The sequence below is a fragment of the Zerene cesonia genome, chromosome 25, assembly GCF_012273895.1.
Source record: "Zerene cesonia ecotype Mississippi chromosome 25, Zerene_cesonia_1.1, whole genome shotgun sequence".
Classification (NCBI taxonomy): domain Eukaryota; kingdom Metazoa; phylum Arthropoda; class Insecta; order Lepidoptera; family Pieridae; genus Zerene; species Zerene cesonia.
In genome coordinates, this window is record NC_052126.1 from 5056407 (window position 1) to 5082306 (window position 25900).

General features: G+C 36.5%; 1 protein-coding gene and 1 long non-coding RNA gene across 2 annotated transcripts in view; both read left to right on the forward strand.

Annotated features, from left to right (window-relative positions):
* The window catches only part of LOC119836744, a 72459-nt gene extending 69542 nt beyond the window's left edge, over positions 1-2917 (forward strand). Inside the window, exon 5 of the long non-coding RNA XR_005288112.1 lies at positions 2882-2917. This is a non-coding gene — a long non-coding RNA (uncharacterized LOC119836744). The remainder of the gene's footprint in view (positions 1-2881) is intronic.
* Positions 2918-5350: 2433 nt separating this feature from the next.
* LOC119836620 (Down syndrome cell adhesion molecule-like protein Dscam2) overlaps positions 5351-25900 on the forward strand; it is a 28119-nt gene continuing 7569 nt past the window's right edge. The window contains exons 1-24 of the mRNA XM_038362003.1: positions 5351-5364; positions 5528-5598; positions 6372-6457; positions 7756-7847; positions 8328-8482; positions 9561-9651; positions 11025-11261; positions 12129-12297; positions 13456-13591; positions 14202-14321; positions 14825-15001; positions 15558-15702; positions 16673-16821; positions 17969-18134; positions 18970-19109; positions 19443-19595; positions 20629-20719; positions 21169-21251; positions 21756-21884; positions 22296-22448; positions 22821-22950; positions 23633-23811; positions 24737-24916; positions 25354-25545. Of these exons, the coding sequence (XP_038217931.1) occupies positions 5351-5364; positions 5528-5598; positions 6372-6457; positions 7756-7847; positions 8328-8482; positions 9561-9651; positions 11025-11261; positions 12129-12297; positions 13456-13591; positions 14202-14321; positions 14825-15001; positions 15558-15702; positions 16673-16821; positions 17969-18134; positions 18970-19109; positions 19443-19595; positions 20629-20719; positions 21169-21251; positions 21756-21884; positions 22296-22448; positions 22821-22950; positions 23633-23811; positions 24737-24916; positions 25354-25545 (3238 nt within the window). The remainder of the gene's footprint in view (positions 5365-5527; positions 5599-6371; positions 6458-7755; positions 7848-8327; positions 8483-9560; positions 9652-11024; positions 11262-12128; positions 12298-13455; positions 13592-14201; positions 14322-14824; positions 15002-15557; positions 15703-16672; positions 16822-17968; positions 18135-18969; positions 19110-19442; positions 19596-20628; positions 20720-21168; positions 21252-21755; positions 21885-22295; positions 22449-22820; positions 22951-23632; positions 23812-24736; positions 24917-25353; positions 25546-25900) is intronic.

Below are 25900 nucleotides of genomic sequence, written 5' to 3' on the forward strand. Positions count from 1 at the left end.
CCCGATATTCCTACGGGATACGGACTTACGCGGGTGAAACCGCGGGGCGCAGCTAGTATATATATATATATATATATAATACCATATCCAAAATACACCTTATATACACTTACATACATTGCAATCTTATTAGCATTGGTATAAATGCCGCCTTCTGTACCTATCTTTTCATATTATGTCTATTGTATTGTTCTTTCTTTGTGTACAATAAAGTATTTTTATTATTATTATTTATTATAAAGATATAAGTTTTGCTTTACTGTTTTAAGAAGTGTGAATTTTTTATTTGCAAGGCAAGCTAACTCTGCATAGGTAGCGCATTAGACATTAATCAAAATATATCTATGAAATTTAACTTCTTGATTGCTAGGCAACAAAATCGCTTGAACAAGAAAGAAAAAAACAAATGCATCCTTTTCCTTCAACCTTTCTAGTCCGTTCCTTCGTTCCAGTCATCGATCCTTTCCTTATCCACCTCAGTTGCCCGCTATAACATAAAAATAAATATCTTATGGCAGTACGAAAAATGTCCACATTTTCCACTTTATCCGCAACATACAATTAAGAACTAGTACCAAAATACTGTTTTTACGAGGTCGAGACAAAAAACAACACCTGTATTGTTTAAACTGCACCGGTTTCCGTGGGTCTGTTTAAAACGTATTGTTTCTAACAATGCTTAATTAATATTTTTGTTAAAACTGCAGCTTTGTATTTTTAAATGTATACACGTCTTTTTAATAGTACCATTGCTAGTTTATACAGTTACCATTTGGGAATACTATGCTGCTGTGTTTTCTCTGATTCCGCTCGGGTTGAATGGGAAGAAAAATTATAAAAATACAATGTATTTTTCTGCTTATTCTTTTCATAAATCAACGCAATTAACCATATATTTTAAATTTAGCTATGCTCAATCTTCGTGATTAATACTGGCATTCTAAATATCAGTACTTAATGCATCTAAAAATAAATGTTGCACGCTGACTCTGTCTTTTGTCTTTTTTGTCTAGAGTATAAAGTACCTATATCATATACAGCTGTATTTAAGAAAGTATTTACGAGATTTCGTTCACCGCTCAGCCTGAAACAATTGGTTTTCTTTCCAAGTTAATTAATGGTGTATTGTTCTTTTGTTTCACTGCTTTTTATCGAATACCGCCTAAAATGTTGGGGAAAGGAAAGCTTATTTCGAACGTAGTTTACAGAATGAGTTTCGCTATATTGTTTGTTTATTTCTCTTATACGGACGGTGATTAGTTGTACATTATCAAAACATATTTACGACTGTTATTTAGCGTGTAATTTCTTATTTTTCCATTATTTTTGGGGATTTAGGTAATTGCAATTTCAGCAAATACCACATTGAGAGTTATGTGGGTTATCTTTTATGCGGTGAATATTTTTTCACTGCGCGGGCAAAGCCGCGTGCGGATTACTAGTCATATAATTAATGTGAAAGAATATGAGGATGGATTAATGTATGTGTCTATGCACTTTATAGATATAACGCATTTGTATCAGCGCTTGCATAGAGTTCATTCGCTTAGGCGACTGTGTCGACGGCCAGCATGCGACTAACGTAAACCATAACCAGCCTAAAGGAAAGTCTCATTAACAGGCGTAATATAATAAAGTATGAGCTTGTTATAGACCACAGTTCTAATCTGGTGAACTACGTGTTCCGTTTTAACAATAAAGTTAAATTCTCCATCATAGCCCATATGTACTCTACGCGAAACCGCAACTACGAAAAACTCCACTGCAATTTCCAACCGACTTAGTATAGTACCAACTCTGCAATGCACTCCAAAGTTCCCCAACTTTGGCTAACCCTGTAATCCGCGCTGGCAAGCTAATTCCAACTTTATCCACCAAATAATAAAGTTTAATTAAGTGTTTTCGGGATTTGGCCGTTTTTGTTTTTCAAACACAAAACGGTATTTCGTTCTTCGAAGTTTTAAACTGCTGCTTATGGAAATCATTCTGGAATGGCTTGATTGAAAAAGTTCTTGTATTGTTTTTTTCGTTTGCTCGAGTGTTTTAGCGGATTTTAGTTTTTAATATACGCTTCGTTGAGTAAAGTTTCCTTAAGAGTCGTTTTATAACATCCTAAATTGGTATCGTGATTGTGGTAGGGAAGACAGCACAGATAACATAATACTTAAATAGATTATATAATTAAAAATTAAGTTGTCAAGCTATATTTCGCTTATCATACATTTGTTTGTTTCAAACAAATTTACTCATCTATATCTATATATTTATATATTATATCTATATATTCTTTGTGGGACGGCATTGGCTACATATATTACTTTGTATTATGCATCCTACTATCCTACTAATATTATAAATACGAAAGTTTCTGAGGATGTGTGTGTGTTTATTGTTCTTTCAAGAAAAACTACTGAACCGATTGCAATGATATTTGGTACGTAGACAGCTGGACAACTGGAATAACATATCGGCATCTTTTTTTCACAATATTTCTACGGGATACGGACTTACACAGGTGAAACCGCGGGGCGCAGCTAGTATATTATAATGTACTAGCTATCTGCCCGCGACTTTGCCCGCGTAGCTAAAATAAAAAATAGACATTAGAAACGTTCATATTTCCTTTCTCGGGTCTTAAACTATCTCTTTATCAAGTTTCATCCGAATTGGATCAGTCTTTTAGGCGCGAATGAGAGACACACAGAGTTACTTTCACATTTATTATTTTAATTTTATGTTATATGTACCCACAAAGATATAGTCATTCATATTGTATCCCAAATTGCAATTTACACGTCCCATTAATTATTGAAAGCTTGTCAAAGGCTTTCCGAAAATCTGTTAATGAAATATAACATATTCATGAGTGTCTTGGTTTCAGGCGCACTGTTTGGTCATCTGCAGGATTCGACAGAGTAAGTAATTGTTTTTAGTTTAAATTTGTAATGCGTATCGATTTTAACCAATACGATAGAGAATTTGTTATCAATTTTGTGTACTGGAAAGTGTAGGTGTTTTTATATTCTAATGCCAGTGCGGGAAAGTCATGTGTTATCTGTGGCCGAGCCTGGGCTCGCAGGTTAGTAGGAAACATAATATAAATAAAAAAATAAATAAAATAAAAATCATCTATTGAACAAATTATATATCACATACAACATGAATCCCAGACTCCTAATATAGGTTTCGCTCTGTTTCAGGAGTCTGTATCTTCCCGATACAGTACAAATGTTCAATTTAAGACATAATAAAATAAAATTGCTGCTACATACATATGAAATTTAAATTCTATAATTAAATATAAATTTATGATATTTAACAATTAAAAACTTTAATAATTTACATTTTATCAATAAGTAATTCATATATTCATAAAATAAAACTACTTAAAATCTGAGTTTTTAATAGTGTAGATTGTATGTGTATGTGTAGTTTGTGTATGTGTGAATTAATGATGATATTAAAGTATAAAAAGAAACTCAATGTAGAACATTTATTAATAATTTCATTTAATCAAAACAAAAATCTAGTTAAACTTTCTAAAAATGTAGATTAATTAATTATAATTAAAATATAATGTCCATTCAATTCAGAGAAACAGACAGTAATAATCAATAATTCAATTTATTTCAATAACATTACTTGAAATAATAAATATGTTTAGATACAAAAAAATCGCTAAACGTGTTACAGAACTCGAGAACGGCTCTATCAATAGTGCAGGTTTTTCTATGTTTTTGTTGAGGCACAAAGAAGTTTCATATCAAAAGACAAAACGTACCACGGTTGAAGTCAGACCGCTGGTAGAAAATAAATATGCTGTGAATAACGACAGCTTTACAGTCGTTTTACTAAGCTACCGGAATGTGTTTACTTAATCTAATACGGTTGGAGATAATATACAGCTATATATAAGTAAATAAAAAGTTATGGTCGGCAATTGAGCTGGTGGATCGCCTGATGGTAAGCGCTACCACCGCCCATGAACATTTGGAAAGGCGTAAGGCCAATTGCTTATTGATTGATTATATTAGATGATTGATTATATACGATAATTGATTGTCGACTTACATAGGAAATCGGTTAAGAAAGGATTAACGAGAAGGATAAAGGATGTACTGGGAAGGTAAGGAAAAGGATATGGGCCTCCGGTTCCCCCATCCACTGAACGAAACACTATTGCACGCTGGTTCGCTGTTTATTAGTAGGTACATAAAAAGCTAAAAATATGATACTCAAAACTTATTCCATTTTCAAAATCAATTAAATTGATGTTTGAAACAACCGTAGGAAAGTTGTTTGCCGAATCTACTGCGCAGTTCATAAAATTTCAGCAGTTTTACAACAGGCCAATCAAAACAGCACTCTGGCGTCCTTCCAAGCCTGAACTAAAATAAAACAATGTAATTACACGAGCAAACATTTAGTTTAAGTATGCATAAATCGGGGTAGATTAATGAAATTACCGTGGTGCGTGGTCTCGCATAATGTACGCCCGATTTAAATTTATGACTTCACGCTGCCTCTGCTGATGTATTGTTCTATGTAATTAACGGGTACAGATATGCAATTTAACTTTCAGTTGAGATTCCGGAGTTTTCTATAACCGGTGAATTGTTGAAGTCGTTAATTCAATAAAATCGTAATAAAATAGCCAAGTTTATTAGACTTTAATCTAATATATGGTATGTAGATTAAAATTCTCGTGTCCCAATCTTCGTTCACATACTCCTCCGAAACGGCTAGAGCGATTCTTATGATAATTTGTGTATAGGTAGGTCTTAGAATCGGCCAACACCTATTTTTCATACCTCTAAATGATAAGAGTAAGCCAAAACAGCCTTTGCCGGGTCAACAAATCAATATATAAAACACAAAGGTGACTGACTGGGCTTCAACGCACAGTCAAAACTGCTGAACCGATCAGGTTGAAATTTGGCATGCAGACAGCCCCAGTGATGTAGGCATCGGCTTAGAAATTTAAACCTCAAGCGAATTAAATATGTGATCATGTTTTCACATTTGTTTTGACCACGCCTGCGAAAGCGACAGTTAACAGCTATACTAAAATATACATGAAATAGATGAAAAAAAGGGAAGATACATCTTTACATCTATATATAGCTATATATTTTTCCTCTTGCCTTGCCTTGCCTTTCAAGGTATTCCTTATCGTCACAATACCGTGTATTCCACCTTTTTAAAGAATACAATATCTTACTACTTGCAAACTTTTTCTTTTTCTTTTAAACGTATCTTACGTACGTAACGTCTTTATCTTTTTTTTATATATTTATTTTTTTTTTATTATTATTTTTTTCTTTTACACTGACTTTCCCAAAAAATATGGATGTGCACATCCTGGTAATTTTTTATTTGGTTTAGTTAGTCGAAATCTCTGTTATTCGTGTGATTCTTATTGTTTTACTAAATTGTAGTCTCCCTCATTTTCGAATTTGGAGTATGGAGAAGAGACTTAGGACCATTCACCAAATTTAATTTTATTAATATAACTTTAATATTACAGGTCACACATCTACAAGAAAACGAGGAGAAAAGAAAGTCATATATCTAAAAATTCTAGGATCTGGAACAATGGTTTGTATCGATTCTTTTTTCATATTTATTAGCATGGTTTTAACCGGCGTTTAAAAAAAGGTGGCTCTCAATTCTGTATTTCGACTTCCTTGAAACCAGGGGCGAAAAGCTAGTAACATCATAACTGTATTAAATCTAATATATGTTTATTAAAGGGGACCATATAAACTAAAAGTGTGTTTTAAAATGCCTTAAAGTATATGTGTTTACTGCGGTATAAAAAATTTATAATATGCTAATTAGATAATATGTTAACAATATTACTATAAATATGATACGATTGAAAAATGAGAATTGAATAAATATACATTTTTAACCAATGAAAACCATGCTTCTACACTGTCAATCATGCCAATGTTATAATATTTTGTAAATATAATTTCATGTAACCTAGAATTTTAATAGTGTAATTTTTTTATATCAGGAAACTGGGCATTATTAATTCTTGGCGATGAATTGCACAGATGGGTGGGTGCCGGCCGAGACTGTTGATTCATTTATAATATAAATGTGTGCGTGCGTCATTCTAGCTCTTATAGTCCCCCCAAATTAGCAATTCTCTAATAAATTAAGATAAAAGTTAATAAATTTTCATCTTACTCAAATTAATTAGATATAATTATAAAAGTAATTGAATTCGACTTTTCAAATAGGTCAATTATTATCTATGAAATTGAAGGGCCAGTTTCACGGTTTTCTGATAAAGTAGGCTGATATATTTAATACTTATATTTTAACCGACAGTGAAAATGGTTAATACATTTATCTTTCAGGTGCAAGAATAAAAAGGGACCTCGGTTCTGGAAACATCATGATTACACAGCACTTCGGAGATAAAATTGTAACACCTGGGGAAGATGTGAGTTTATTTAAGTTTACACTCAACGTTTCCAGCGCAATGTTCTGCTTAATTACAAAAAATACCCGCATTTACAAATGTACAAGAACTATAATGATTGAAACATTGCTTCCATTTATTAACGTTAAGGGAATAAATAAATTAACGCTTCTTTCTATCTTTTCTATGCACTTTAGTAAATAACAATGCCTATTACCAAAGAAAGGGTACCACTGAAAATCAGAGCTGAGGCGTTAAGCCTGAGGTTTCCTGAGTGGCATCCCTTTTTGGCACACGCAGCCACACATCATTGTTAAGTGTAGATTTTTATTTTTATTTTTTCCTCTTATTTTTTTTTATTGTATGCTTCTGTTTTTTCTGTTTGATCTGTTGTGTGTGTGTATGTCTGTATCAAAATAAATGTTTTTCTTTCTTTCTTTCTTTATTTCTATTATTACTTAATGCCTTGCAGTGGCGTATTCACCATCAATAAATAAATTGAAGCTTTTAGTGTCTTATTGTGAAGCGAATATATTCGAAGTTTATATTGCCTTGTATACTTCCATACTAATAATATGAAGGTTGTTTGAACGCGCGTATCTCAGGAAATGCTGGTTCTATTTAAAAAATTATTACAGTGTTAAATAATCTTCCACAGGCAGTTGTGGAGGAAGGCACTCATATATTATCATAGGACGTGAGTGAAACTGCGAAAGAACTGATACTGAACGATAAACTGCTGTTAATACATATCAATAAAAAACTATTTGTTTCGCTTTGATTGAGAAGGCAACGGAGATTTATCACACATTTTAATAAAATTTCCACACGTTGTGCAGCTTGATCCAACTTAAAAGATAGGAAAGTTTAATATTTCAATTACGATAAATGACTAACGGGACGGAGCCGGTCGGAGCTGACCGGAGCGTGCATATAAGATATGTTAATATGATGGTTTCTAGTGTAATCCTACTATCATCATACTAATATTATAAATGCGAAAGTTTGTAAGGATGTGTGTGTGTTTGTTACACTTTCACGCAAAAACCACGGAACCGATTGCATTGAAATTTGGTACGTAGACAGCTGAACAACTGAAATAACATATAGGCAACTTTTTATCCCGATATTCCTGCGAGACACGGACTTACGCAGGTGAAACCGCGGGGAGCAGCTAGTTTCTTCATAATGTTGTATTTCCAATTTAAATCGACTTACTGATATGTAGTGTCTAAACATGATATATATTACATGCTTGCTCGTTAATTTTAAGATATAAAGTAGATACTTCAAATATTAATATTTTAATTTAATTTTAGATAAGCTTACACTGCAGCGCGACTGGGGATAGACCTCCACGTTTTATTTGGGAGCGCGATGGAGTTGTCATATCGTCTAATACAGATTCCAGGTATTGAAAAGATAATTGCCAATTGTTTCTTGGAATACTGATGTAATCGTAGTTCTTTGTATTTTTACTTATCTTTGATACAATGCTCTTTATATTGGTAAAGGTAAAATAATAAATGTCTTTTTAGGTTATAGATATTCTTGTGATTTTAAGCGCGGAGTTTTATACCGACATCGTTTTGACATTGATGTTGTAATAGTGTGTTATTGCGTTTCAAATATACAGTAATAAAAATGTTGTTAGTAAGTAAGCATCATATGCTAGATAGATAAATACATAGATAATTGTTTATGTCACACAAAAACATATATAAAATATAAACAACATAGAAATAATGCGCAATTAGTTTGTCGGTAATAAGTGATCTCTTCAGACAACATAAGTTAATTTACTTCAGAGATAAGATAATTTCGAATTTTACCTTATTCGCAGGAAACTTCTCATATTCATAATTAGTGCTAAAATACAGATCATTTCTAGATACATATTGGGTCAAATGATGTCCCCATCTGGCGTGGGCGTCATATCTCATCTGAACATATCACGGTCGCGGGTAGAAGATGGTGGTGTCTTCTCATGTGTCGCCTATGAGAGTGACTCCAGCCTTCGACATTCAGCAAGGATTGACGTTTATGGTATCTGTTTTTTTTCATCCTATACATTTTTCGTTCTTACGGATGGATGGTAGGGTCATCATCATCACCAGCCCATATATGTATGTTCCCACTGCTGAGACACAGGCCTGCTGAGTTCAGGCTACAATCAACGACGCTGGCCAAGTGCGGGTTGCCAGATGTCGCATGTCGTCGAACTTAAATTCTCGAACTTGCCGGTTTCCTCCTTATATAATTTAAATAATTTACGAGCGGATAAAACGATTTCATCATTAGATCTCTTGTGATTAAAAGTAATAGAAAGAAATAACAGATCGATTGTTTATAAGTGGGTAAGCTTAAGATCCTCTTTATTAATAGCATCACATCTATGATGAAGTAATTCCATATAGTCTATAAGTATTTAATTTCTAAACAATTCCACATCCCAGCTGAACATAATGTTTTCCCAATTCGTAAGGTTTCCTTTATTTTTAATTATTTTATACCAAATTTTTGCCCTAATATGTTTGAAGACAGATTCTTCTCTTAAATTTCTTGTACGTTATTTGATTCAATTACAAATTTTTCTGTGTTGACTATAATTGAAAATAATTTTCTTAATATTCCTGTTGTTAGAGATATAGTTTGTGTTTGTTGTTTGTAGATGGCAATCCCTGGACCTACTGAACCGATCTTAATTATCGAAAGTTAAAGACATTTTATGGGATTTTTCACGCGATTTATTCATAAAAAAAATGTTTTTGTATGACCTTCAAGACATGTTACAGCTTAGTGACCCCGCTCGTGACCACGCTCGCTGTTAAGTGTTCGTAACGTCGGTTTAATAATATAATGAATAAATCGGTTTAAAATCCGTTAAAAAGTCTTTAATTTCTAAATGCATAATACTCGCGTATAATCAAACACAAGAAAATACTATGATCTTATTTTTTTACCAATGGATAGCTATGTTATCTGCGAGTGTCATAGGTTATAATTTATTCTTTCATCCTGGGCCAACTTGGATGTAGCCGGTACGAGTGGGTAGTTAATATTTGTAATTTCTAGGTGACGTTAGGTTTTATTCATTTGTGTCAGAAATATTTCTGTTTTATAGGTCCACCATACATAAGAACATTGCCTCCAATAAAAGTTCAAAGCGGAGATGGATTGAAATTAAGATGTCCTTACTATGGATATCCTATCAGGTATGACCTCTTTATTTATTTATTTATAAAAACTTTACAACTTACAATATGATCTTTATCGATTTCTTTAGGACGCTTACGGCAAATTTTTCATATGACTATCATGTACTTCGTTCAATATTTCTGCTTAGATTATTCCAAAACTAGAGCAATCGAGGCAAGTACTTTTATTATGCGAAATCTTCTGAATTCGGATCTCATAAGCACTGCATTAAAAAAAGTAACCTACTTAAGAGAACTTATTATAACAATATTTAAATCGAAGCTGAACCTGAGCAGTATTCACAGGAATAATATTTTAAATTAGTACAGATTTTAAAATGCAAATCTATTGACGAAATAAACATGTAGTAACAGTAATTTTAAAAGCTAAGTCCACAATAAAATATTTGGTTAAAATGGGAGCGGTTTAGGATATCATTTGGCAAGCGGTACCTGATACCTACCTGGCCTTTAAATTTATAGTTATTGTCCGACCTATTTGGCTCCATTGCTAGGTCTATTCGGATCTGGGCACTATATTTCGAGTATTTGTTTTATTTTGATGAAAATATTAGTATTTGTAGCTATAATGTAGATTTGTAGAGAAGTGAAAGACAATGAACCAAACGGTTCTGACCAAATTGATCATTGTCATCATCCTACTTCCTTCCTACTATATATAATATTATAAATGCGAAAGTTTGTAAGGATGTGTGTGCGTTTGTTGCTCTTTCACGCAAAAACTACTGAACGCAATACAATGAAATTTGGTACGTAGACAGTTGGTCAACTGGAATAACATATAGGAAACTTTTTATCCCGATATTCCTACGGGATATGGACTTACCCGGGTGAAACCGCGGGGCGCTGAAGTATAATTGTAGAGAATAAACAGCAGAAATAAAAGAAACACGTTCTCGTATGCACCGAATAGCTATCATAGCTCATTTGGTGCAAGCGTGGGACATTTCAGATAAAAATAAACGTTAAGCTATTTGAAATGCGATGTTTTAAAATAATTATCAGGCACCAGAATTAACCATTGTATTAATTTGTTTAATCTTATCTCTTTAATTAATGAAGTCCCGTATGGGGCAGAAGATGTACATCTGTTTCACTGATCGATTTTCTTTACGGACAAGTAGGTGATCAACCTTCTGTGTCCTGCCAGACCGAGACATTTTTTTTTTGTGCGTCCCCACCGCTAATTCAACCCAGGACCCCTCGGTTCTACGCTCACGCGTTAACCACTGTACCAAGGAGGAGGTCAACAACAAATCTTATCTCTTTGCTAATACATAAATTTTTAGCTTTAAGTGATATATAGGTTTTTAAAAACTACATTCAAGTGCCAATAAGATATAATATATCAAAAATATCAAACATTACAGTAAATTAGAATGGGAATACAAGGGCAAGAAAATCGTCAGTACATTATTGCCACAGCACAGCCGATACAAACGGACTTACAACAGAAGCGATCACATTATAAAGAAGAGACGGAGGAAACGACAGATACTCGAAACGAGCGAAGACGGGGTATTGAATATACCGCGTATCATCAAAGAAGAGAACGGAGATATGTATACATGTATTGTTTACAGTCCGTCTGGGGAAATGGCTAGAAGGTAAGGAGTTATGTACAGACAAAAATGTAGATAACAATGTAATTACTTTTATTTATTTTATTTATTTATTCTTTACAGTACATATTGCCGAAAAATAAATTGACATTGTAAAAAAAAAGACCATACAGGCACATATGCACTATAAGGCGGCCTTATTGCTCAGGAGCAATCTCTTCCAGGCAACCTTTTTGTAAAGGAATGTTTAACATATACGCGATTTAATAAATTTGATTTGATTTGATTTGATGGCACAAAGCAATAACTATACTTTGTGTGCTTTTTAGTTTCGAGAAAGCTAAACCTCCCATGACCCCCTACAGAAGAAACATAATTAATCACTACATTATATAAAGCAAAGTCGTTTCCCGCGTCTGTCTTAAAAACTACACAACGGATTTTGATGTTTTTTTTTAAGAAGATAGATTCAAGACGAAGGTTTATATGTATTAGAACATGTATTAAACTAGTCCGAAATAACGCTAACGAAGCCACGGGCAAAAGTTAGTAATTTGAACAACGAATATTATAAAGTTGGGAGTTTGTTTGTTTGAATGCATTAATCTCGGGAATTACTGGTCTGATTTGAAAAATTCTTTCAATATTAGATTTCCCATTTATTGAGGACGGCTATAGGTTATATATGTACCACGGGCGAAGCCGGGGCGGACCGCTAGATGTAAATATAGATGGCAGCTTAATTCAATAGCTCAATTTCAACATAATTGAATGTAAATTTAATGCTTTCGATTTAATGAGATTTTCAAGTTATTTCAATTAATAACATTATTTTAAGAATTTAGAGTATGCATTCATAATTTATAATAGGTATGATATTTATTGGTTGTATTTTTTTCTTATAACGCTCAGATCCTTCGAAATCCAAGTTGTAGAAGCGCCTGAGTTAGATGAATTACGGGTAGGTTCTGGCCTCAAAGAAGGTCAAATAGTCCAAATCACCTGCAACATTATAAGCGGTGATCCACCTATTTTCTTCTCTTGGCTCAAGGATGGCATGAAAATACCACCGAGTTTGAAGGTAAGCTTAACGTATGAAGATTTGGGATACTGATCTATACTTCCTACTTCCTACTATAATATTATAAATGCGAAAGTTTGTAAGGATGTGTGTGTGTTTGTTGGTCTTTCACGCAAAAACTACTGAACCGATTGCGACGGAATTTTGGTATGTAGATAGCTGAACAACTGAAATAACATTTAGCATCCCCATATTCCTACGGGACACGGACTTACGCGGGTGAAACCGCGGGGCGCAGCTAGTATATTATAAAGCTGAAGAGTTTGTTTGTTTCTTTGAACGCACTAATCTCAGGAACTACTGGTCCGATTTGAAAAATTCTTATATAGAGTCGATCTAATGTTAGACAGCCTATTTATTGAGGAAGGCTATAAGCTATATATGTACCAGGGGCAAAGTACCGAGGCGACGCTTTTAAGGGGTAAGGGAAAAGGAGAGGATATACGATGAGTGACGGTGAGGAAAAGGAAACGGGCCTCCGGCTCCCCCTCTCACCGCACGAAACACAGTAGCATGCCACTATTTCACACCGGTTCTCTGTGGGGTATGGTACTTTCCGAGTGCAAGCAAGCAAGTGTCCCAATTCGTGATACTATATTTTAAACTTCCCGCGTTCAATACGAAGACAGGTGCTAGCGATACAAAAATTCACTTGCAGATTTTTTTTTTTTTTTCTTTTTATCTGCTACTTAGCTATCTGTTTATTAAAACAATAATCTAAAATGGTCTCAGATTTTCATCCGTTAAAATGTTATTAAGCTGAGATGCACATCCAGTGATGCATATCTCATCTTTTGTCTGCGAATCTTATCGCAAGATCGGGTATACTATTTCGCTTCAAGCGAGAAAATCTCACACTGCCCACTCCCTGCAGCTCCGCAGCTAACTTATTTTTGTGATGGGTCAGTCTACCTTGGTATTTCTTGCTGTTTAATTCAATTTCATGCTTCACTGTCACTAGTTTGAGGTCTAGATTTACATATTTATTGCTTATGTGTGGTGGGATATTGAACATGGCTCTCATAGTCTTATTTTGAAACCTTTCAAGAATTTCGATATTGCTATGGCTGGCTGTTCCCCAGAGCTGAATGCCATAAGTCCACACTGGCTTTAGAATGGCTTTATATATAGCCATTTTACAAAGCACATCACTTGCAGATAACCGAGAGGAGTTCAGAACTGTTCAGTGTGTTGATAATAAAACGGGTGTCGCTGGAGCATTGCGGTCGTTACACCTGCATCGCGACCAACCACGTGGGGAAGGTCAATCAGACAACCGATTTGTATATCAATGGTGAGTAAGATCCAGCGTGGTGGATTGTGGTCTAAACCCTCAAAGATGGCCTGTGTCTCAGCAGTCAACAGTGGGAACGTATGTGGGCTGAGGACGAAATAGATTTCTGAAAGGGATTAAGTTGTGTTGAATGTTTGATTTTATAACTGTAATTGTTGTAAGTTTTAGAAATCAACTGATATGTTTTTTTTCACTTTATTGACGTGTTAGTTATATTTTTAACCGACTTCAAAAAAAGGTAGGTACGGATCAGACAAAAAGATCGTTATAAAACCACTGCACAAATTTATTTTTGTAACCTCATAATTATTTTAACAATGAACCGATTTTGATGATTCTGTTTATGTTCAAAAGCTGTTATCATGTTCCATCAAAATGAGGTCTAGTTCGGGCGAATTAGGTTTTTTCTTAAAAATAATTATATCGTCTATTTCCGAACTGAATTGTTCTGTCGGCCCATATATAAAAATATGCCCAAATCAATATAGAGTATACCACATCGATCGTCCGTCAATAGACCATCACATAATCAGGCCATAGATAATATAACGCTCGCTGGTCAAGTGTGAGTTGGCAGAGTTTTAACGCAACCTACATTTCCAAATTTCAGTGGCCCCAAAGTGGATAGAGGAGCCGGCGAACACATCGCTGTTATTGGGTCAGCGCGGTATCGTATATTGTAACGCGAATGGCTATCCCGTGCCGCAAATTCATTGGATGAAACGAGATGGTGAGTATACGACTGCGGAAAGGAGGGTTATGATGTGTCCTTTTTATGTGATAGCGGGCAGCTGAGCTGGTGGTTCGCCTGATGAACGATCACGCCCATGAACACAGAGTTGGTGCGTCTGCGAATGTGTTGTCCTCTTTTTGGGACAAGATAAGGCCGAGAAAGATAGTGGATTGGGAAGGGTGTGGAAAAGGAAACGGTTTTGTAAGCTATTGATGGTTGTATTGATTTCGTAATACTATAAATAGTAAATGAGACAGTGGAAAATATTGAACATAAATTATGTTTATATATAATATTATATTACTACTTATATATGCTTTAAATGATATATAATATTAATAATTATTTTTCTTTTAAGTCGATATAAACCTTAAATGAGGTATTTATACTCTAATTACAATGATACTTTGCGATAAATTGTTGAAAATTCCATTTTATTACGAGTGTTGGGTGAATGTTACTCTTTGTATGAGACCTAACACGTAGGTCATGCATTCCAGCGGCGCTAGGCATCTGGCGGCCGGTGCTGGACCTGGCGGGGGGCGGGGTGAGCAGCGCGCCCAACGGCACGCTGCTGATCGAGGTGGTGTCTCTGGCGGACGAGGGGCTGTACGCTTGCCACGCGGACAACGGCGTGGGGGAGGCCCTGGCCAGGCAACTGTGGATCAGCGTCAATAGTTTGTGCATTTTCACCACCACACACTCACCACACACACCAACCACACACACACACACCAACCACACACACATCACACAGACCCACCAGACACCAACCACACACACCAACCACACACACCACACCCAGCTCCAATCTCAGGATTAGTTGGAGGTTCTTTATGACAGCGTTGGCAATGGAGCTGGTGGGTCGCCTGATGGTAAGCGCTCCCACCACCCATGAACATTAGGAGGCGTAAGGTCGATTTCATATATTACAAACAAATTAGTTTTTTAATTTAGACGACGACTTTGAAGCCGACTTTAAATTGGAAAGACTCGGCGTCACTCGCGTGGTACTTGGGTAAAAACAGCCTATGTGGTTATCCAGACTAAACACTATCTCTGTACCAAATTTTGTACAGATAAAGCTATTTTCGCGTGAAAGTGTAACAAACATTCATACATCCATCCATCCATCTATACTTCCAACTTCCACGTTCACAATATTCGTAGAATAATAATATAAGATGTGTTTTATTTGACAAACTTAGTAAAACTAATCAAATATGTTTTCAGAACCTGTGCATTTTGAATCAATGGGAACAAATCTTACAACCAAAGTAGGGATGCCACTCGAACTGAGCTGCAAACCCCTAGGAGACAGCCCTATCAGAATAAAATGGACTTTGAATGGCAACCCTATCGAATTTATTTCATCCAGGTGATTTTGGTTTTCAATATATACTAGCTTTCCGCCCGCGACTTCGCCCGCGTGGTATTCGGTTATATCGCTTTCATCTCCCAATTTCAACTCCTTATATAAATATAATCTATGGCTGTGAATGACATTGACATTTGTTACTCGCGTTTTTTAAAATATGCACAATTAAATTTACATTTTTCAATATTTCTGAGAGATTTTCTTATTATTTTTTTCCATAAGAACCTTCTCCTAATAATAACAAATACAACAAAAAAAGAATTAGTGAAATCGGTCCAGCCATTCACGCGTAATGCCGTGACCAAGGAAAACGGGTTTCATTTTTATATATATAGATTTGCAAGAATCATGATCGATGTTAAAAGTTATTTAACGTAACATATTACATTTACTGAAAAATAGTTTTTATGATAGCGCCATCTACAATTCGGACAAATACTTTTTGCAAGTTTGACGCAGAAAGGTATTCTTTGGTTACTGTTTATATTTATAGATGGCGCTGAAATAAAATAAAAAAACAAAAATATCCTTGCCACTCTAATATCGATAACAGTTTTTACAGTAGTTTAGGGTTTTTTAGAAACGTGGAGTATCTGGAGTGAGGTCAAACTCGCACTGGGAAAGTTATAACACCCTCACAGAAAACATTGAAGTGGTGGTATATGTACAGTATGCTATCTCGTTTCGTACGATGAGCGAGGGGTCTGGAGACCCAAAACAACCCCTAAATATGGACGCAGCGTTTGGCCGCCAAAGCACTTGTAACACCGTGTTGCAAGAGTTTATGGGTGGTGGTGACCACTTATAGATGACCCACCCGATCCTTTGCTTGCTCTACCATAAAAAAAGTAACATTGTATCGCCTAAAAGCTCTTTAATAACTGACAGTTGAATTTTTTCAAGTGCAGCATTGACTGTGGTACAAAAACAGTTTAGTAATAATTTGAAGACAAATAATAATTGCTTATAGGATAACAATATCGGAAGGAGCTACAAATAGTGGCTTGAAAAGCACGATCAACATCAACTACGTGGAGAGCAGAGACGGGGGGCAGTACGAGTGTAAAGCTAGCAACCCGTATGGAGTTGCCACCTATGCTGTATATGTCAAAATTCTAGGTGAGCTACCTTCTTTCTTCATTATTGGTTAAAATTGAGTGACAGTACAATATTACTACTATTCTACAATCCTCTTTGAAGTGATGGAACCATTATTATGTATACACTAGCTGTGACCCGCGGTTGAAACCGCGTAAGTCCATATCCTGTAGGAATATCGGTATAAAAAGTGCCTATGTGTTATTTCAGTTGTCCAGCTATCTACGAAGCAAAATAGTATTATTATTCACCAATAGATGTCAGGAAAAAAAAACACGAATAAAACACGAATATGACATTTTCTACAAAAAATTCCTAGCTAGATCGATTTATCGCCCCCGAAACCCCCTATATACTAAATTTCATGAAAATCGTTGGAGCCGATTCCGAGATTCCAATTATATATATTCCAATTATATAATTGCTCGTTTAAAGGTATAAGATATTACCTATGTATTAAAATGTAAAATTGACTTGATTGGAAAATAGCAATTACTGAGTTTCTTGCCGGCTGTTCTCTGTAGAAAGTGCTCTGGTTGTGATGGTAAATGTTAAAACTATATTTTGATGATTCAAAAGTGCTTCTAAAGAAGTCTAATTCAATAAATAAATGTTTGTGTTTGATCACATCTGAAGAGGAGGGCTTCGGAAGAGCCTCTTCGTTACGTAACGCGTTACGGCGTCAGTCTGTTTGGCTTACCTTTTTTTCTTGCATACGGCTGCGGCAGGCTCTTCTTTTCTCACTCTAACTCACAGCGCTTGCATATGTTAGACAGATGTTAGCTTAGTTTAAGTTATCACTTCTATGTCAATACCATAACAAGTTAACAAAATTCGAACAAAAAAATTCCAACCTCGCTTTATATTGGCGGCCATATTGGGTTTGAGTTTTTATTAAAAAAAAAAAAACCAAAATCGGTTCATCCTTTCAGAAGGAACGATGCCACATACAATTACATCACACAATATCGACATTCCTCTTACCTCCATTATAGCCGTGGCTCCCGTCCCACCGGATTTAGGGGATAAAACGATGCTATCTCTCTATGTAGTTTCATCCAACTCCGCACAGTAATGGCATGAATAGACACACAGACGGACAGAATCACTTTTACATTTATAATATTACGGATATTTGCGTTTCATATGTTATATTGTACATTTCCAGAACCCCCCACCCCCCCTCTGGACCTGCAAGTGGACTCGGTGACCAGTTCATCCGCGAAACTATCCTGGCGCGACACCATTGTCACTCACGTACAGTACTACAGCGTGCAGTACACGGGCAATCAGTACGCCGTGTGGGATGCTGCTAAGAGGATAAATATTACAAGGTAGGGAGGAACTTTGTATGTGGTAGTCGGGCACGCTTCGGCACGAATTGGGCCAGCTCGTACCGGGGAAGTACCACACCCTCACAGAAAATCGGCGTGAAATAGTGGCATGCCACTGTGTTTCGTACGGTGAGTGGGGGAGCCGGAGGCCCATTTCCTTTTCCTCACCTGTCCCAGTCCATTCCTTCTTTCCTGTCATGAATCCGTTCCTTTTCCCTTACCCATTTAAAGCGGGCAGCGCATTCACAGAGGTACTAACTATCTTTGCGAATGTTCATGAGCGGTGGTGATCGTTTACCATCAGGCGTCCCACCAGCTCCATTGCCGAATGTAACATAAAAAAAAAAACAGTTTTATCATCGTCAGCCCATATATGTTCTCACTGCTGGGACACAGGCCTCCTGTGAGGGTTCAGGCCGTAATCCACCACGCTGGCCAAGTGCGGGTTGGCAGATGTCACATGTCGTCGAACTTTTGATTCTCGGACATGCCGGTTTCCTCACGATGTTTTCTTTAAATGTTTTGAGCAGTGGTATACATATGCGCAGATAAATTGAAAAATCAATTTGTTTCCTGCACGCTCGTCCGTTCCCGAACACCGACTTATCGATTTTTAATCCGAGATCCTCACCACTGAGCCACCAATACCGTTTTTAATTGTTTTTAATAACGATTTTAAAATTAGTGATATTTATACTAGGAGGTAAATAACATAAGGTTCACATAGGGGGTGAGAGTCTTAGTCATTTTCAATTGTAAATTGAAGCCCTTACTCTTTCCTTACCTAACTAAACCGCGGGGCGCATTTAGTCTATTGTGAATAAAATCATTCCAGACAAGACACAGATGTTCGCCAGAGCGTAGAGTTGAAAGACTTGCAGCCGGCGAGCGAGTACAGGGTTCGAATCGCATCCGGTAATATGGTAGACCTCAGCCCGTACACCATGCCTGTGCATTTCACTACTTTACAGGAAGGTGAGTAGAAAGACAAGGCTAAAGTAACAAAAACAACAATTGACCGCGTTCTTGGTACAGTGGTTAGCGCATGAGTATAGAACCGAGAGGTCCTAGGTTTCCGTTGGGAAGCACAATAATAAAATGTCTCTTTTGTTATCTTATAACTGTATGCTGAGTGAACCGATTTTTATGATTCTTTCTTTGTTTGAAAGCTGGTGGTCCCATTTAAATTTAGTCTAGTTTCGACAGATTGAAGGCTTCTTAACTTTTTGCCAAGAAAAATAAAAAAAAAAGAAATAAATGAATTGTTTATCGCTTTTTCTTGATTAATCAGTCCTCTACCTATTCTAGCTCCATCATCAAGTCCACTCAATGTGCAAGTGCATCAGACAGACAATCCAGGAGAGCTGTTGGTGTCCTGGTTACCGCCCAGCAGGGAAACCCACAATGGAGCCCTACAGGGCTACCATGTTAAGGCTGTGCCTAGAATTGCTGGCGATTCAGGTATTTATCAAGTATCCAAGTGAGTTCGCCTTTTTTGTAATGTGAACTTTATTGTGAAGTATTTATGGTTATTTTTATAGTAACACTGATATTATGGTAAGTCGCTTTTAGAAAGTAGACTTTATTATTCGCTTTAATAAAACTCTTTTTAACAAGCTTTTATTAGCTTCAAATGTATGTTTGTATATAACCGACTCATTTAGACTCGGTTTTGACCCACTTCTTTTTCTTTTTTTTATGTCATAGCGAGCAACTGTTCTGGTGGTTCGCCTGATGGTAAGCGATCACCACCGCCCATGAACATTTGCAAAGGTAGTGGCCTCTGCGAATGCGCTGCCCGCTTTTATGGGGTAAGGGAAAAGGAAAGGATTAACGACTGGAAAGAAGGAATGGATTGGGACGGGTGACGAAAAGAAAACAGTAACGGATGGATTCTATTCAAATTTTATACACTTATCAAGGTTCGGTGACAACACAGCAATTCCATGAGTTCATCTTATTATCCTGATATGGTTCGCCAGGATTGAATAAATTCCTGACGTGTTCTCTGTAACTAAGTGTTGATCTATCATTTAAGTGTTTTTTAGTTTTTTGATACTATTTTATTAGTGTGTCATAATTAGAAATTAAAGACTTTTTAACGAATTTTAAACGCGATTTATTCATTATATTATTAACCCGATGTTTCGAACACTTTATAACGAGCGTAGTCACGGGTTATAATTACTTCAAATACTTCTGAATAGTAACTATTGAATGTTTCTTTTTGTTAGCGCGTAGCACCTTGTACTTATATTCACTTCAAGTTAATTTATAGAGGGAATAATTTAATTCATTTGTAGAAAATAAATAAATAATACTTTATGAAAAAACATAATTCATGTGTTATTTATTTCTTTGAACAAGATACTAGAGTCCTAACTATTCATTACAATACAATAAATAGTTCAATTATGTACTTACAGTGTGCGAGCAAAACTCAAATATTATAATTACATAAATATATTTTTTAATTTTCTTTTTTATTTTGCAGGCCCAAATGACACGCAAACAAAAATGGTGAAGGTGGCCTCTCGGAATGGGAAACAGGAGACTTTATTGAGTGGTCTCCTAAAGAATACTAGGTATACCAACATACTAAAGCATAAATAATGTTTGTTATTTCCATCTATCTTTAAAACTAAAATTACATAAAAAGGGATATAAACTATAAATGTAACACAGTTTTAGCGTTATTTATATTTTTATTTAATATTTATGTAATATTGTATCGTCAAATAGAAAATGCTTGGAAATCTTTTTAAAAAGACAAAAAACTACCTTTAGTTTACCTGGGACCTTTTTTAAGATTTAAACAAACTTGAGGATGGACATATATCTTTAAAACTACACATTATAATTTGATAGGTTTTTTTTAACAGATATAGTGATTCAAGAGAAAAGTTTATTCGTATAATAACATCTATTAAACTACTCCGAATTCAACGCGTGCGAAGCAGCGGGCAAAAGCTAGTATTCTTTCTAACACTTATCGAAATTTATTAAATTATGTGTGTTTGTATCCTAATTTCAGATATGCTGTATCGATAAGTGCATTTAATTCAGCTGGTAATGGACCATTTTCATTGCCACAATATCAGACCACTAGGGAAGGAGGTGAGTTATACTTACAACTATGTCTATATTGATTGATTGATATATCATTAACTAGACGCTCGCCCCGGCTCCGCCCGGATATTAAAATTCCTGTTTTATCCCAAGGGAGCCATTAAGGGATAAAAAGTATCTATCAGGACCTTAGGTGAAACTGAAAGAGTAGAAGAAATTCGATTACTGTGGCGGGATCACGGGTGGCCGAGAGGCTAGGCGTTGCTACGGTTTGGCAAAAAGACGCGGGTTCGAATCCCACCTCGTGATCAAATTTTTTCGATTCTTTCAAAAATTTCTCACTTTTCATATGCGTCAAATGTTGTTTTCTGATAAATAGAAAGCTAATTGCTCCACGGTCTAATATATCGATTTGCTAAAATTAATCACAATCACTAAAGCAGTTTTAGAATACAAAACACACACACAAACACACACATACTAAATAGTGTGATGCTGAATATATTAAGTTATTTAAAAAGATAAACAAACAAATATTTTTACCATACCCAGCGCCGGAAACCCCTCCCTCGAGTGTGGAATGTCGAGGCGTTTCATCGACTTCGCTACGCATCGCGTGGCAGCCCATCACTAGCCACGGCGCATCACTACTCGGATACACGGTGCATTATAGTACTGATGGTGAGCGAATCAAACTGTTGTTCGATTTAATTAGTTTTCACAAAAAGCAAGGAATCCTTCTATTTGACGGAACTAATCTTTTTTATCTTTTCATGTAGATAACTTCATACTAATCCTAATCATTTCAAACAGTAAACACAAGCCCTCAATTATATAAAAGGTACACTGCAGGCCTTTTGGGAATAATGATAACAATATTATAAATTTGACCAACGATAATATAAGCGCGATCCACGAAGCCGCGACGTCACACTGCTGCCATCTAGTTTTGATAATTGCAACAATTGCACATTATATGAGCATCATTAAAAATTGATGCAACACAATCACCAAAATCTGTTCAACTAGTTCTGAGATGCCATATCCTAGGATCCTAGATGTTATTTATACTTGATTTAATACTTATTTCAGACGGCCCCTGGCTTAACGTGACGTCACCACACACGGAGTTGTATTTACAGAATCTATTGAAATACACAAATTACACAGTGAAAGTGGCCGGCTTTTCGAATTTTGGAATGGGGCCTTTCTCATATGCCGTGCTTTGTACCACTTTGCAGGATGGTAAGTAGTTTATTTATTTTTTTACGGAAAAATAAAAAAAAATGTTTTTTGATGAAGGTATAAACAAAATTGTTGGGAAAACCATTAGTAATCTATTAAATTTTTAAAAAAATATTAATTTTTATTAAAATAATACTTTTTTATATACTTTTTGTCCATAATGATTCAATTTCTCTTGATCTAGCCTGTCTCTAAAGTTAATTTCAGAGTCCAGATTATGATTTTCCTTTTCCTTACCCTTCCTTTATTCGCATAGACATATAGCCTTTGGAAATGATAATGAACGGTGCTGGTCGCTACCATCAGATGACCCACCAGCTCCATTGCCAACTATCACAAAAAATCTAGATCTAAAAGTAATTTCCATTTCAGTACCAGGTCCACCATCAGCTATAAAAGTAGTGGTATCATCACCAACATCGATCATCGTTAGCTGGAAGAGACCGGACCATCCCAACGGAGAGATCACGCACTATAACGTTTATGTGAAACCCGTATCTAGGTGAGATTTCTTTAGGTCTTTGTTCATCTATACTAATATTATAAAGCTGAAGAGCTTGTTTGTTTCAACGCACTAATCTCAAGAATTACTGGTCCGATTTGAAAAATCCTTTCAGTGTTAGATAGCCCATTTATTAAGGAAGGCTATAGGCTATATGTGTACCACGCGCGAAGCCGGGGCGGACCGCTAGTACAACATTTTTATTAATTTTAACATGAGACAAATTGATGATACAACTCATTGGCATTATAATAATTTTTGCCAACGCCTAGCCTCTCGGCAACCCGTGATCCCGCCACAGTAATCAAATTTCTTCTACTCTTCCCGTTTCATATGCCTGAGGGACACCCCACGCCATCTATTGAGATGATTAAGAAAATTATTAATAAAAAATTTCTCATTTATAAAGCACTAGCTGCGAATCCGCGGTTTCACCCTCGTATCCCGTAGGAATATCGGCATAAAAAGTTGCCTTTATTACAGTAAAAAGTTTATATGTTATTACAGTTGTCCAGCTGTGTAAGTACCAGATTTCATTGCAATCGGTTCAGTAGGTTTTGCTTGAAAGATTAACAAACATACACATACACATACATCCATCCTCAATCATTCGCATTTATATATATCGGATAGGAAGTAGGATCTCAATGCCATAAAACTAAAAATGAAATAAAATGTCCAGTACATCCGCCCCGCAAATCCACCGGGTGGACGCGCGGGAGTGGAACCTGCTGCGTCAGCACAGCTTCACTGTCACCAACTTGACGCCCAACTCGCAGTACGAGGTGGTGGTGCGCGCGCGCACCCGCGCGGGCGACGGCGCGCCCAGCCCGCGCGCGCACGCCGACCTCACCTCCAAAGGTAAACTAGCTCTCGCTCCGGCCTCGCCCTCCCTACATATACAGCCTATGTCACCCGGTAGAGTCGCAGCTTTGTCACTTTTTTTTTAGGTCCACCAAACTGTACATAGCAATATATTACTAAAATAGTGTTGGCCTATCTTATCTATCATTTAGTAAGTGCTAGACCTTTTCGAGGTGAACACCGCCTGCAATATGTATAATGCCATACGCTAATGCTATACCTAATCGAAAATTTTAAGTTTAGAACATATTTTTGAAAATATACACATTTAAAGCTATTGTAGAAGCGTATGTATCGAGCAAATGTTGCCAAGTTGAATTTCACAATGACCCTCTGTTTTCAACAGATATAAACAAAACAACAAAACATTTTTATTGTTCGCAATAAACTTCCGCTTCACCACGATCTCGTCTGATGGTAAACTCACATATGGTCTAAGATCGAGCGCTTCCCTAGAAGGTACCCGTTCATTCGTTAAGACCTCCAGATTGTACTTGTCGGGAAACACTCACTCACGGGACTCAGGAAGCGTGTTCCAATTCCTTGTGGTTCTAATAAAGAATGTGGAGTCGAACCGCTTAGTCTTACTTTCGAATACTTGAATCACTAAAACGTAAAGCGTGAAGCGTTGAAGCAGCGAAGCAGTGAAGTGATGAAGCATTCAAGCGGTTTCTAGAGTTTGTGCGCCTCGACAACCGATGCGAGAATGAAAATGGCGAAAACAAGCTGTATAATGTATTACATAAACTGTACAAGTGTATAACAATTCGAAACTTTTTTGTTTCTCTTTTCTAAATAATTATCTTCCGTTGTTCTCTATTATGATCTAATACATATTAGATTATATACATGTGTGTGTGTGTTAAAATAAATGTTTTTTCTTTCTTTCTTTCTTCTTTCTAAAACACTTGCCGTGTCCCAGTGGTGGCCGGTGTATCGTCGCTCGGCGGCGCCATCTCGGTGGGCGTGGGCTCGTCCCTGCTGCTCGCGTGCGCGTGCGTGGGCTCGCCCGCCGCGCGCACCGTGTGGTACCACAACCACAACATCATCACCCACCACCCGCGCTTCACCAGGAACCACGACGACAGCCTGCTGATTAATAGTGAGTATGCTTACAAACACGCACACTCGCACGCAACGTTGCGTATACGAACACGCATACATGGTACGGCGGTTTGTCGATAAAACAAACTTAACACCCGAACTCACACACATCCGCAATCAACCCACAAAGAAAAAAAAATCGTTCACGGACCGGATTACAAAACCCACATCGTTTTACCAAACCGTAGCAACGCGTAGCCTCTCGGCAACCCGTGATCCCGCCACAGTCATCGAATTTCTTCTACTCTTTCGGTTTATGCGCCTTAGGCACGCCCCACGCCATCTATTGAGATGATTATAAACCAACTTATCCAATATGAAACATTATTTCAATAATTAACCGATGGCTCGGTTCAGAAGCGGGTTCAAATCCCGCCTCGTGATCAAATATTGTGTATTTTTGAACAATTTCACACCTACTTATTTCTATTTCAGATATAGACCAATCTCTTAGCGGCAACTACACTTGCCTGGCCAAAAACCTCTACGGCTCTGATTCTGTCTCGTACGAAGTCACAGTGTTGCCAACTCCAGACCCCCCCATCGTGCGTGTGACGTCACAAAAGAACGCTCTGTACTTGCACTGGGATACTCCGAAGACAGTGAATGGGAAACCACAGAAGATAAGTAAGTGGCTTTTTTGGCTCCTTTTTCTCACCCTTTCTCCACTCCTTCTTTCCAATCGACAATCCTATCCTTCAAATCAGACAATACATTCGCAGGTACTGCTCTGTACTACCTCTGCTCTATTCACGGGCGGTGGTGATCGCTTACCATCAGGCGAACCACCAGCTCCGTTGCTCGCTATGATATATAAAATAAATCGTTCTATTAAATCTATTTCTAAAACATGAAAAAGAATCGCGTTATTTATGTCGTCGTAAGGTTATAAAGCTCGCAATATTGTAAACTGTTGAAAAATTTAGATCAGCAACACTTCCTTGCAATTTAACTCATTTAAGTTTTCGCGATATTGTAAACT